Consider the following 15220-nt stretch of genomic DNA (forward strand, 5'->3'; position numbering starts at 1 on the left):
GCAGAAGAGGTAGCAGGGGGAGCCTGAGTGACTTCCTTGGTTTTAAGGTGTTTACTCCACTGCAGTTCATGCTTTGCATGCAGGTGCCTGGTCATGCAGGTTGTGCTCAGGTTCAGAACGTTAATGCCTCGCTTCAGGCTCTGATGGCACAGCGTGCAAACCACTCGGGTCTTGTCGTCAGCACATTGTTTGAAGAAGTGCCATGCCAGGGAACTCCTTGAAGCTGCCTTTGGGGTGCTCGGTCCCAGATGGCGGCGGTCAGTAGCAGGCGGAGTCTCTTGGCGGCGGGTGTTCTGCTTTTGCCCACTGCTCCCTCTTTTGCTACGCTGTTGGCTCGGTCTCACCACTGCCTCTTCCTCCGAACTGTGAAAGTCAGTGGCACGACCTTCATTCCATGTGGGGTCTAGGACCTCATCGTCCCCTGCATCGTCTTCCACCCAGTCTTGATCCCTGACCTCCTGTTCAGTCTGCACACTGCAGAAAGACGCAGCAGTTGGCACCTGTGTTTCGTCATCATCAGAGACATACTGAGGTGGTATTCCCATGTCCTCATCATCAGGAAACATAAGTGGTTGTGCGTCAGTGCATTCTATGTCTTTCACCGCTGGGGAAGGGCTAGGTGGATGCCCTTGGGAAACCCTGCCAGCGGAGTCTTCAAACAGCATAAGAGACTGCTGCATAACTTGAGGCTGAGACAGTTTCCCTGGTATGCATGGGGGTGATGTGACAGACTGATGGGGTTGGTTTTCAGGCGCCATCTGTGCGCTTTCTGCAGAAGACTGGGTGGGAGATAATGTGAACGTGCTGGATCCACTGTCGGCCACCCAATTGACTAATGCCTGTACCTGCTCAGGCCTTACCATCCTTAGAACGGCATTGGGCCCCACCATATATCGCTGTAAATTCTGGCGGCTACTGGGACCTGAGGTAGTTGGTACACTAGGACGTGTGGATGTGGCAGAACGGCCACGTCCTCTCCCAGCACCAGAGGGTTCACTAACACCACCACGACCATGTCCACGTCCGCGTCCCTTACTAGATGTTTTTCTCATTGTTATGGTTCACCACAACAACAAATATATTATTTGGCCCAATGTATTGTATTCAAATTCAGCGGGATATACATTTGAGGCCTAGTATTTAGGCGCTGGGTGACCGGTATGGATTTAGTGACAGAATTAGACTTGGAAATGCACAGAAGCGTGTGTGTGAAGTTATTCTGAATGACCCTATGTGCACCTTCAATATTATATACCCTTTTAGGGATAGATTTCAAATAGCTCTGATATAGCAGAAACCACTAAATTATGAAATTGCTAAATTGGGAATTGTACTTCAACCCAGAACAAAAAATGTGCTTTGACGGACACTAAATATCTTGCCCAGCAACAACAGTACAGCGGTGGGTAACGAGAGATTTAGAGGGATTTAAATTTGAGGCCTAGTATTTAGGCGCTGGGTCACCGGTATGGATTTAGTGACCGAATTAGACTTGGAAATGCACAGAAGCGTGTGTGTGAAGTTATTCTGAATGACCCTATGTGCACCTTCAATATTATATACCCTTTTAGGGATAGATTTCAAATAGCTCTGATATAGCAGAAACCACTAAATTATGAAATTGCTAAATTGGGAATTGTACTTCAACCCAGAACAAAAAATGTGCTTTGACGGACACTAAATATCTTGCCCAGCAACAACAGTACAGCGGTGGGTAACGAGAGATTTAGAGGGATTTAAATTTGAGGCCTAGTATTTAGGCGCTGGGTCACCGGTATGGATTTAGTGACAGAATTAGACTTGGAAATGCACAGAAGCGTGTGTGTGAAGTTATTCTGAATGACCCTATGTGCACCTTCAATATTATATACCCTTTTAGGGATAGATTTCAAATAGCTCTGATATAGCAGAAACCACTAAATTATGAAATTGCTAAATTGGGAATTGTACTTCAACCCAGAACAAAAAATGTGCTTTGACGGACACTAAATATCTTGCCCAGCAACAACAGTACAGCGGTGGGTAACGAGAGATTTAGAGGGATTTAAATTTGAGGCCTAGTATTTAGGCGCTGGGTCACCGGTATGGATTTAGTGACCGAATTAGACTTGGAAATGCACAGAAGCGTGTGTGTGAAGTTATTCTGAATGACCCTATGTGCACCTTCAATATTATATACCCTTTTAGGGATAGATTTCAAATAGCTCTGATATAGCAGAAACCACTAAATTATGAAATTGCTAAATTGGGAATTGTACTTCAACCCAGAACAAAAAATGTGCTTTGACGGACACTAAATATCTTGCCCAGCAACAACAGTACAGCGGTGGGTAACGAGAGATTTAGAGGGATTTAAATTTGAGGCCTAGTATTTAGGCGCTGGGTCACCGGTATGGATTTAGTGACAGAATTAGACTTGGAAATGCACAGAAGCGTGTGTGTGAAGTTATTCTGAATGACCCTATGTGCACCTTCAATATTATATACCCTTTTAGGGATAGATTTCAAATAGCTCTGATATAGCAGAAACCACTAAATTATGAAATTGCTAAATTGGGAATTGTACTTCAACCCAGAACAAAAAATGTGCTTTGACGGACACTAAATATCTTGCCCAGCAACAACAGTACAGCGGTGGGTAACGAGAGATTTAGAGGGATTTAAATTTGAGGCCTAGTATTTAGGCGCTGGGTCACCGGTATGGATTTAGTGACAGAATTAGACTTGGAAATGCACAGAAGCGTGTGTGTGAAGTTATTCTGAATGACCCTATGTGCACCTTCAATATTATATACCCTTTTAGGGATAGATTTCAAATAGCTCTGATATAGCAGAAACCACTAAATTATGAAATTGCTAAATTGGGAATTGTACTTCAACCCAGAACAAAAAATGTGCTTTGACGGACACTAAATATCTTGCCCAGCAACAACAGTACAGCGGTGGGTAACGAGAGATTTAGAGGGATTTAAATTTGAGGCCTAGTATTTAGGCGCTGGGTCACCGGTATGGATTTAGTGACAGAATTAGACTTGGAAATGCACAGAAGCGTGTGTGTGAAGTTATTCTGAATGACCCTATGTGCACCTTCAATATTATATACCCTTTTAGGGATAGATTTCAAATAGCTCTGATATAGCAGAAACCACTAAATTATGAAATTGCTAAATTGGGAATTGTACTTCAACCCAGAACAAAAAATGTGCTTTGACGGACACTAAATATCTTGCCCAGCAACAACAGTACAGCGGTGGGTAACGAGAGATTTAGAGGGATTTAAATTTGAGGCCTAGTATTTAGGCGCTGGGTCACCGGTATGGATTTAGTGACAGAATTAGACTTGGAAATGCACAGAAGCGTGTGTGTGAAGTTATTCTGAATGACCCTATGTGCACCTTCAATATTATATACCCTTTTAGGGATAGATTTCAAATAGCTCTGATATAGCAGAAACCACTAAATTATGAAATTGCTAAATTGGGAATTGTACTTCAACCCAGAACAAAAAATGTGCTTTGACGGACACTAAATATCTTGCCCAGCAACAACAGTACAGCGGGTAACGAGAGATTTAGAGGGATTTAAATTTGAGGCCTAGTATTTAGGCGCTGGGTGACAGGTATGGGTTTAGTGACAGAATTAGACTTGGAAATACACAGTAGCGGGTGTGTGTGAAGTTATTCTGAATGACCCAATGTGCACCTTCAATATTATATACCCTTTTTGGGATAGATTTCAAATAGCTCTGATATAGCAGGAACCACTAAATTATGAAATTGCTAAATTGGGAATTGTATTTCAACCCAGAACAAGAAATGTGCTTGAACGGACACTAAATAACTCGCCCAGCTACAGCACTAGGGACAGATTTAGCTGGATATAAATTTGAGGCCTAGTATTTAGGCGCTGGGTGACCGGTATGGATTTAGTGACAGAATTAGACTGGGATATGGCCAAAAAATAAACAGACTATTGCTGGTTAAATGCACTTGGTGTGACAGCTTCACCCTGATGTAGGCTTTAGCCAAAAAACAACCACACCATTGAGGGTTAAATGCACTTGGTGACAGGCGCAGCTTGCCCCTGATTTTGTATATGGCCAAAAAATGAACAGACTATTGCTGGTTAAATGCACTTGGTGTGACAGCTTCACCCTGATGTAGGCTTTAGCCAAAAAACAACCACACCATTGAGGGTTAAATGCACTTGGTGACAGGCGCAGCTTGCCCCTGATTTTGTATATGGCCAAAAAATGAACAGACTATTGCTGGTTAAATGCACTTGGTGTGACAGCTTCACCCTGATGTAGGCTTTAGCCAAAAAACAACCACACCATTGAGGGTTAAATGCACTTGGTGACAGGCGCAGCTTGCCCCTGATTTTGTATATGGCCAAAAAATGAACAGACTATTGCTGGTTAAATGCACTTGGTGTGACAGCTTCACCCTGATGTAGGCTTTAGCCAAAAAACAACCACACCATTGAGGGTTAAATGCACTTGGTCGCAGCTTGTGCTGGCGCACCACAAGACACAAAATGGCCGCCGATCACCCCAGAAAAATGAGACTGACAAACGGTCTGTGCAGCCTAAAAACAGTGAGCAATTGAGGATCAGCAGCTCAATGATCCACAGCTGCAGATCGATCAGTTAATCAAGTCCTTTGGAGGAGTTAATCTGCCTAATCTCGCCCTACTGTCGCAGCCGCAACCTCTCCCTACGCTAATCAGAGCAGAGTGACGGGCGGCGCTATGTGACTCCAGCTTAAATAGAGGCTGGGTCACATGGTGCTCTGGCCAATCACAGCCATGCCAATAGTAGGCATGGCTGTGATGGCCTCTTGGGGCAAGTAGTATGACGCTTGTTGATTGGCTGCTTTGCAGCCTTTCAAAAAGCGCCAAGAAAGCGTCACAAAAGCGCGAAGAAAGCGACGAACACCGAACCCGAACCCGGACTTTTACGAAAATGTCCGGGTTCGGGTCCGTGTCACGGACACCCCAAAATTCGGTACGAACCCGAACTATACAGTTCGAGTTCGCTCATCCCTAGTCATGAATAACACTTCTGTCTGACAATCTGATGGATGACTCTGGGTTTGGTGAATGCCAGGAGAACATTACTTGCCTGACTGCATTGTGCCAACTGAAAAGTTTGCTGAAGGAGGGATATGGCTATGGGGTTGTTTGTCTGGAGTTGGCCTAGGTCTCTTAGTTCCAGTGAAGGGAAACTTAATGCTTTAACTAGGGCTGCAGCTATCGATTATTTTAGTAATCAAGTATCCTATCGATTAATCGAGTACTCTAATAAGAGAAAACTAATTATAATTTCCTTTTATAAAACCTCATCTGCCCCCACCCCCAGCCATATGTTCCCAACGCCAGTGAAATTAAATACTTGCCTCTCCTGTAGGGGCGCTGCCGACACAACTAAATACACCATTCGTTTGTGCTGGTTTGTGCCGCAAAAATGAACGTTTGCGCCGCTTTGGTTTCCGAGATATTGCGTGCTTGATTTGATGAAACCCCTCCCACTTTCCACTCCATGTTTTTAACCCTGACTCTAGACCCCCCCAGGTGTGCTGCAGCTTTCCCCCCCACAACTTTTTTAGGGGCACAAGCATATTATATTTTTTTTTTCTGCGTACGCTGACTGTGGCCGGGACTCTTAGCGTCCGGCCACTGTTAGCGCATTGCACACCCCACCGCTGATCAACTTCGGACGGTTGATCAGCGAGTTTGAATTTTAAAAAAAATCCAATTTTTGGGCCTTTTTTTTTTTTTGTCAGGTTTAGGGTAAGCCTCTTTCACACTTGCGTTGTCCGGATCCGGCGTGTACTCCACTTGGCGGAATTACACGCCGGATCCGGAAAAACGCAAGTGTACTGAAAGCATTTGAAGACTGATCCGTCTTCAAAATGCTTTCAGTGTTACTATGGCACCCAGGACGCTATTAAAGTCCTGGTTGCCATAGTAGGAGCGGGGAGCGGTATACTTACAGTCCGCGCGGCTCCCGGGGCGCTCCAGAGTGACGTCAGAGCGCCCCATGCGCATGGATGACGTGCCATGCGATCACGTGATCCATGCGCTTGGGGCGCCCTGACGTCACTCTGGAGCGCCCCGGGAGCCGCACGGATGGTAAGTATGCTGCTCCCCCACTCCCCGCTACACTTTACCATGGCTGCCAGGACTCTAGCGTCCCGGCAGCCATGGTAACCATTGAGAAAAAGCTAAACGTTGCATCCGGCAATGCGCCGAAACGACGTTTAGCTTAAGGCCGGATCCGGATCAATGCCTTTCAATCGGCATTCATTCCGGATCCGGCCTTGCGGCAAGTCTTCAGGATTTTTGGCCGGAGCAAAAAGCGCAGCATGCTGCGGTATTTTCTCCGGCCAAAAAACATTCCGTTCCGGAACTGAAGACATCCTGAACGGATTTCACTCCATTCAGAATGCATTAGGATAAAACTGATCAGGATTCTTCCGGCATAGAGCCCCGATGACGGAACTCTATGCCGGAAGAAAAGAACGCAAGTGTGAAAGAGCCCTAAGTTCCCGAACACCCGTCCCCCCCACACACACGCACACCAAATAAAGTTTATCACACACACACACTCCCCTATGGCCCGCCGGATGTTCTAGGCGGCATATGCCCAGCTTGCCTCCGAGTTCAAGAGCCCCAGTGAGGATGAGGATGACCCCACTTTCCTTTTGTCATCCGCGTCCTCCTCATCACCTAGCGATGATGATGAGACCCCAAGGCGGCGGAGACTCTGCCAGGTGGAGCAAGGAGACCGCCATGCTAGGGACCCTGTGGCCCACACTAGTACGAGAAGCTCTGGGGCTCGTACTAGTTTTCCGGCCCACCAGTTAAGTCCACCGGAGCCCCCTACCGGTGAACTTGTCTGGTATACCCCAGAGCGTTTTGAGCCCGTGATTCCTGATTTTGTAGGCCAACCAGGAATCCAGATTTCCACAGTGGGCTTCATTGAATGCGACTGCTTTAGTCTTTTTTTCAGTGACCCCTTTGTGAATCTGATGTTGGCGCAGATGAACCTGTACGCCCCACAGTTCATTGCTCAACATCCGAGCTCCTTTTTAGCTAGGCCCAGTGGCTGGACTCCGGTCTGTGCAGCCAAGATGAGGACGTTTTGGGGCCTCGTGCTGCATATGGGCCTAGTCAAACCTAGTGTCAGGCATTACTGGAGTGGGGACGTCCTCTACCAGACCCCACTTTACAATTATGCAGATAATGCAGCATGTCCCCCCCAAGGTGATCCTGCCTATGACCGCCTGTACAAAATCGGGCCGGTCATCGATCACTTTGGGGCCAAACTTGTGCAGGTCTATGTACCTGGAAGGGAAGTCGCGGTTGATGAGTCTCTCATTGCTTTCAAGGGGAGACTCATTATCTGCCAGTATGTTCCCTCTAAGCGGGGGAGGTATGGCGTGAAGCTGTACAAACTTTGTGAGAGTACCTCAGGGTGCCCTTACAAGTTTCGTGTGTACAAGGGGCGAGATTCCCGTATTCAACCCCCAGAATGTTCCCCCACTCTGGGTGTTAGCGGGAAACTTGTGTGGGACCTTATGCACCCACTGCTAGATAAGGCTTACCACCTGTATGTGGATAACTTTTATACTAGTATCCCCAAAGTTTTATATCCGATTGTCAGTGGCTAAAATGGGGAAGGGGAACATAAATTTAGTACTCTATGGAAGTGTGGTACTCCCTGAAGCAACCAATAATGCAGAGACCCGGATGATCGGGGCACGTGTCACACTGAGTAGTGGTGTCCTTCCGTATCCCCCTCCTGTGACACACTCTGCACCTCTTTTGGGTCCGCCCTTCTTTCCAGTATGGGGGACCACACCTGGAAAGTGTTGGCCAGGGACGATCTGGGCGCCTCCAGTTCCCGAGGTACTCTGGCCTGCTCTTTCCCGGTCAGAAAAGATCAGGTCCTTGATGACTGCCTCATAGAACTGAAGGAATGTCCCTGTGTTGCCAGCGCTCCGGGACAGCACAAAAGAGTTGTACAAAGCAACCTGCACCAAGCAGACCGCAACTTTTTTATACCATGCCCGGGTTTTGCGCATGGCGTTATATGGCTCGAGGACTTGATCAGGGAGATCAACTCCTCCCATATATCGATTGTAGTCGACGATGCAATCAGGCTTGAGGACCATTGCCGCGGTACCTCGCACAGGGACAGGGGTGATGCCGTTACCATGAATTGTGGACAGTACAAGGACATCCCTCTTGTCCTTTATATCTGACCAGCAACAGGTTTCCACTGGTAAGTGCACGGGTTGCACCCCTAGGGATAGGTAGCTGGAAGGGGTGAGTAGGGAGGCTGCGTTGATTTTTCCGCACTGTCCCACAAGCAAACGTGGATCTGGCGGCGAGAGACTGGAACAAGGGGATACTAGTATAAAAGTTATCCATGCAAAGGTGGTAACCCTTATCTAGCAGTGGGTGCATAAGGTCCCACACAAGTTTCCCGCTAACACCCAGAGTGGGGGAACATTCTGGGGGTTGAATACGGGAATCTCGCCCCTTGTACACACGAAACTTGTAAGTGCACCCTGAGGTACTCTCACAAAGTTTGTACAGCTTCCTGCCATACCTCCCCCGCTTAGAGGGAACATACTGTCGGATAATGGGTCTCCCCTTGAAAGCAATGAGAGACTCATCAACCGCGACTTCCCTTCCAGGTACATAGACCTGCACAAATTTGGCCCCAAAGTGATCGATGACGGCCTGATTTTGTAAAGGCGGTCGGTCATAGGCAGGATCACCTTGGGGGGGGGGGGGGACATGCTGCATTATCTGCATAATTGTAAAGTGGGGTCTGGTAGAGGACGTCCCCACTCCAGTAATGCCTGACACTAGGTTTCTTGACTAGGCCCATATGCAGCACGAGGCCCCAAAACGTCCTCATCTTGGCTGCACAGACCGGAGTCCAGCCACTCGGCCTAGCTAAAAAGGAGCTCGGATGTTGAGCAATGAACTGTGGGGCGTACAGGTTCGTCTGCTCCAACATCAGATTCACAAAGGGGTCACTGAAAAAAAGACTAAAGTAGTCGCATTCAGTGAAGCCCACTGTGGAAATCTGGATTCCTGGTTAGCCTACAAAATCAGGAATCACGGGCTCAAAACGCTCTGGGGTATAGGGTCCCTAGCATGGCGGTCTCCTTGCTCCACCTGGCGGCGTCTCCACCGCCTTGGGGTCTCATCATCATCGCTAGATGATGAGGAGGACGCGGATTACAAAAGGAAAGTGGGGTTATCCTCGTCCTCACTGGGGCTCTCGGACTCGGAGGCAAGCTGGGCATATGCCGCCTAGAACATCCGGCAGGCCATAGGGGAGTGTGTGTGTGATAAACTTTATTTGGTGTGCGTGTGTGTGGGGGGACGGGTGTTCGGGAACTTACCCTAAACCTAACAGACAAAAAAATAATAAAAAAAGGCCCAAAAATGTGATTTATTTTTTCTTTTTTTTTTTTTTATTTATCAACCGTCCGAAGTTGATCAGCGGTGGGGTGTGCGATGCGCCAACAGTGGCCGGACGCTAAGAGTCCCGGCCACAGTCAGCGTACACAGAAAAAAAAATTATAATATGCTTGTGCCCCAAAAAAAGTTGTGGGGGGGGGGCAGGAGGGGGGAAAGCTGCAGCACACCTGGGGGGTCTAGAGTCAGGGTTAAAAACATGGGGTGGAAAGTGGGAGGGGTTTCATCAAATCAAGCACGCAATATCTCGGAAACCAAAACGGCGCAAACGGTCATTTTTGCAGCACAAACCAGCACAAACGAATGGTGCATTTATTTTTTAAATGTTAAAACATGGGGTGGAAAGTGGGCGGGGTTTCAGCAAATCAAGCGTGCAATATCTCGGAAACCAAAGCGGCGCAAACGGTCATTTTTGCAGCACAAACCAGCACAAACGAATGGTGTATTTATTTTTGAAATGTAAGAACATGGGGTGGAAAATGGGCGGGGCTTCATAAAAATCTAACGCGCAATATCTCAGGAACCGAACCGGCACAAACGGTCATTTTTGCAGCACAAACGGTCATTTTTGCAGCACAAACGCAGCACAAAGGAATGGTGTATTTATTTTTGAAATTTAGGAACATGGGGTGCCAACTTCACACAGGTTGCCGACACTCCCGAGATCTTCTCTCTTCTTCTTCACGCACTGCACTGGGACATGCGCGCTTAAGTGCACTATGTTCTGACGATGTGTCCGGAGACAGTGCAGCGTGGTGCGGGCCATCGGGTGACCACGGAGCGGTGGGTAATAGCAATCGCTTCATTCACGCTCTGGTCACATAAGACAAACGAATCCTCAATGCAAAAAATTTGCATCAAGGATTTTTTGTTCTCGAGTTACTCGATTTTAATCGAGTAATCGTTTCAGCCCTAGCTTCAACATACCAAGATATTTTGGACAATTGTGTACTTCTAACTTTTTGTGGAAACAGTTTGAGGAAGGCCCTTTTCTGTTCCAGTGCACAAAGCAAGGTCCATAAAATCGTGGTTGGGTGAGTTTGGTGTGGAAGAACTTGGCTGGCTGCACAGAGTCCTGACCTGAACTCTATCAAACACCTTTAGGATAAACTAGAATGAAGATTGCTAGCCAGGCTCGATCCAACATCCGTATCTGATCTCACAAATGCTCTTCTGGATGATGAATGGGCAAAACTTCCCAGACATACTGCACAATTTTGTAGAAGGCCCTACCAGAAGAGTAGAGACCAACTCCATATGAATGCCTATGGTTTTAGAATGGGTTATCATAACAGTTCCTTTTAGATGTATGTAATGTGTCAGTGTCCCAATACTGCCATGAAAAAATAATTGACTTATCTGTATATATTTTTTTTTCTACAGAAAACATTTGCCAAGAAGAAATTTCAGAGAAATATTCCTGGCTCCTTTAAAGACGGTGAGTGGAAAGTTAATTATCTATTGTAATTAAGTCTAAATGTAATAAATTCTGAAAATTAAATCCTTAATACAGCGGAAGATTGATGGATGAGACGTGATCAGTATGCATTTAAAGAAACACAATTAAGTTATAAGGGAATTGGTATAAATAATGCAGCAAATCATTAACCCTGCTGAATATTTCATATAGTAAGAGCTCAAATATATGATCATTGTAAAGATAATTATAAAGATTTGTGTTTAATGTTGGTGATGATTCGGAATAAGAATGCATGTTCTAGAATTAGAATAAAAATACTGCCCTCTTTCTACAGAGATATACGACTATAATATTGCCCTCTGTGGACCGTCCTCTTTCTACAGGAATATTACTATAATACTGTACTGCCCCCTATGTAGAAGAATATACCTACTATAATACTGCACCTTATAACATGTGCAAGAATATATGGTAATTACCAAAATACTGCCCCCTATGTACAATAATATAGCCACTATAATACTGCCTCCTATGTACAAGAATAGAACTACTATAATACTGCCCCCTACTTACAGCAATGTAGTTACTATAATAGTGCTCCCTATGTACAAGAATATAACTACTATAATACTGCTCCTATGTACAAGAATATAACTACTATAATACTACTCACTGTGTACGAGAATGTAGCTACTATAATACTGCCTCCTATAAACAACAATATAACTAATATAATACTACTCCCTATGTAAAAGAATATAACTATTGTAATACTACTCCCTATGTACAAGAATATAGCTACTATAATACTGCCTCCTATAAACAATAATACAGGTACTAGAATACTGCCTCCTGTGTACCAGAATATAACTACTCTAATGCTGCCTTCTCTGTACCAGAATATAACTGCTATAATATTGCCTAAGCTTGGTGCCCCAGTATATATCACTCTCGTTAATGATAAACTCTTCATGCCCCTCCTATAGTTTACATTGCCCCATACTGGGTGACTACTGTGATATACATATGCGCCGCAGTGTACGGATCTCACACAGCGGTATGTATCTATAAAGCACTGAGGATAATCTGAGATTTTGCACAGAACTTTACCGCTTGTGGTGTTTCTATCGTCATGTAGTAACTTGTAGCTATAATATCGATGCTGAACATGTTTATACATGAGAAGAGAGGACAGAGCCGGGGTCTGGCGGAGCTAAATATCCTGCCCTGCCAGCAGCAATCCTATGGAGGATTACATCCACTGCAGATGGGGACAGTCGCGCATCGGGTGGAGCAATCTGCATCTTGTAATAAACAGTTCTGTGATCCAGGCTTTCCCTCCACGAGGCCCCATAGATTACAGCTCCAGATACAGCATTGCTTACTGCATAACATTCATCAAACACTTTCAATTCTATTTATCTGCCCTATCGCATTCCCACCCTCTGTCTGCGAGAAATGTTATTGTGCACGCTCCGGGTTCATGAATAGAATTCTAGAGCTACAGTGAAGACTGACACACAAACAGTGGGAGAGATGAATTGGGACACAATTCCACATAACAGTTCAGATTTATAGATTTATGTGCTATACAGGGTGTCTTCATCTTGTTTCTCTGTAGGGGGTGTGTTCCTCTATTTCCACGGGTGATCATATGTCCTGTCCCCGGCCATTGCCCCAACCCTGCAGTATTGCAGCCCTTTTCTTTCCTTGCCTATTAGAACAGCTTTGTTACAGAGCATCCTGCAGATCACGCTGTGGAATGCGGACTGGAGTGAATTCCCGCCACCTTCTGCCAAGCCTTGTACTTCACAGCAAGCTGCTTGTGGTCCTGTGGACTTTTAGAAGGAGAAAAATAATTGCTTATTTCAATTCGGTTTGAGATAGAAAGTCTTGTAGGAACTAAATTTTTACAAAATTACAGATATAGGGGGAAATGAATGAAGCCTTGTGTTTTTCTGGCATCCAAAGGGGCAATTTTTTATTTTTTGGGGAAAACAATGGCGACTTAAGGAGTCCACTATAGATAGATAGATTTTTTTATTTTTTATCCGGGGTGCTGCCTGGCCATTTTGCACTCGGAAAACTCTGAGTCAGCAGTCTTTAGCAGATTTGTTCCCTCCATGCACTACGGTGCAGCAGAGAAAGAGTGTTTCTTAATATGCAACAATTACGGTACTACAAGATTTTGTCAATAAAAAAATATAAATAAAACAGTAAGTGGTATAAGCCTAGCATAGCATCCGCCACTATGATCAATCTGGTGCATTTTTAGACTGTCTACTCTAAATTTATACTGTCTAAGGGTACTTTCACACTAGTGTTATTCTTTTCCGGTATTGAAATCCGGTAAAGGTCTCAATGCCGGGGGGAAAACAAAAGCATCAGTTTTGTCCCAATGCATTCTGTTCCGTCCCTTGTACAGGTATTTGGCCGGACAAAATACCACAGCTTGCTTCAGGGTTTTTTCCGGCCAAAATCCCGGAACAATACCGAACTTGCCGGATCTGGCATTAATCTCCATAGAGATGTATTAATGCCGGATCCGGTACCAAGTGTTCCGGAAATTACCACGTCGCCGGTTTTTCGGTCTGAGCATGCTCAGGGATATAGGAGGAGCTTGTTTCGATTTTGATCTTTGAAAAAATTTAAATACCGGATCGGTTATTCTGGATGAGACAGATCTGGTATTTCACCGTATCTGGAAAAAATAGACATCAGTTTGCAACGGAACTGCCTGCCGGATGTGAACAACGCTAGTGTGAAAGTAGCCTAAAAAACAGACTGGATACGTAAATCTGCCCAGTATGCTTTAAGCTCCCCCTAGTAGTAGCTAGAGGGCTCCCTACTGAATCCTTTTTTAAGCTGTAATGTTTGACTGTTGGCATGGCTTGTGTGTGACTACACAGGATCTCCTGCTGGTGGTGTCATTGGGTAGAAGTTTTATTAATGAGCACTCATATGCACCAACTGCATGTCCAGGCCTGCCTTCCAAGAGAGAAGATGGTGGCCACAACCCAGTGCTGGCTTAGTGAAGATAGTGACTTTATAGGCACTCTGCTGGCGTGCAGGCACAGAACCTGAAGACCAGGTCTCGCCTGGCATCCTATTAGGTTTTAAGGTGTAACTGTGATATGGAAACCCCAGACTATGACACAACCAGCCATAACATTGGGATCCATGGACTGTGTGTTTCACTTGCTTCCATACAATTTACTGCCATCCACCCAGTTCTGAGCAATTAATTTCTCATATGGTCACATGGCCATCATGGTGGCAGAGCAGGTTCTACTCCTCTGAGTTGTACAATTCCTCCTGTAACGCTTGGATCCAGCCTTTATCGGCACATTTCAATTTCCTTACAGTAATTTGCAATAACTATTGTGGCAGGAATGAGAATACTCTGTACATTAGGTGGGTACACTTCCTTAAGGTGTTGTCTCATAAAAACCATCCCTGTCAATATGGTCATCATAGAGAAGGACTCCCGTTCTTGTGGACTTGAGCCATCTTTTTATTACAGGGATGGCCATTAACCTAGATGTCAGACCATTTTATGGGATTTGTGTTTCATTAGGCAGGGTGACATAGTCCACTGTAACATGTCCACCTTAGGCAATACCGTATCCCACCTTACCAAGGACACATACTATATAAGCTACTAGTGTAGCCTTATTACAACCAGCTTTCCACTGCTTTAACTGCCCTGTTACCTGAGTGGTGAGAAAAGCCCCACCGTTTTTATAGTCTGGCTCTAGCCCACATGGGGGCTGCCACACCTCAGTGCATCAGCTTTTCTACATTGGGCACTGAAGATAATGATAGTCTTCTACTGTCAATTATGGCACTGCCAGCGCCATATGTGTTAGGGCATGTCCCCTGGCAATAAAGGTGTTTCCCTCACCATATAGCTGTCAAGATCATACAGAGAACTAACTTATCTAGATGGACTGCTGCCAACTCCATACATCCCACCCCATGTCACAAGTTAGAAGATAACATAGCAGACACTGTACCATGCCAACATCTCCTTTGGTAAGGTGCCACAAACTGCTCCTTCACCTTTCATTTGCATAGGAACATGCCTGTCCTCTTGCAGAAACTAGTGCCACACCTGGAATCGGCTGCATACCATGTACAAGCTATGGACAGGTGTGGCACTGTTCTTAGAAGAAAGCAGCCATATTTTCCTAATCCTGAGACGGGGTGAAACTTTTTGAGTTTACTGTTATGTATTTTTGGACTTAAGCGACCTCTTTGTACAGGGAATCTTGTAAAGATTCAAAGTACAGATTCATT

The 15220-nt window shown here is 45.4% G+C and overlaps 1 protein-coding gene across 1 annotated transcript in view; it reads left to right on the forward strand.

Moving 5' to 3' along the window:
* ARHGEF16 (Rho guanine nucleotide exchange factor 16) overlaps positions 1 to 15220 on the forward strand; it is a 64445-nt gene that overhangs the window by 16330 nt on the left and 32895 nt on the right. The window contains exon 3 of the mRNA XM_044282129.1: positions 10885 to 10939. Coding sequence (XP_044138064.1) covers positions 10885 to 10939 — 55 coding nt within the window. The remainder of the gene's footprint in view (positions 1 to 10884; positions 10940 to 15220) is intronic.

The sequence above is a fragment of the Bufo gargarizans genome, chromosome 2, assembly GCF_014858855.1.
Source record: "Bufo gargarizans isolate SCDJY-AF-19 chromosome 2, ASM1485885v1, whole genome shotgun sequence".
Taxonomy (NCBI): domain Eukaryota; kingdom Metazoa; phylum Chordata; class Amphibia; order Anura; family Bufonidae; genus Bufo; species Bufo gargarizans.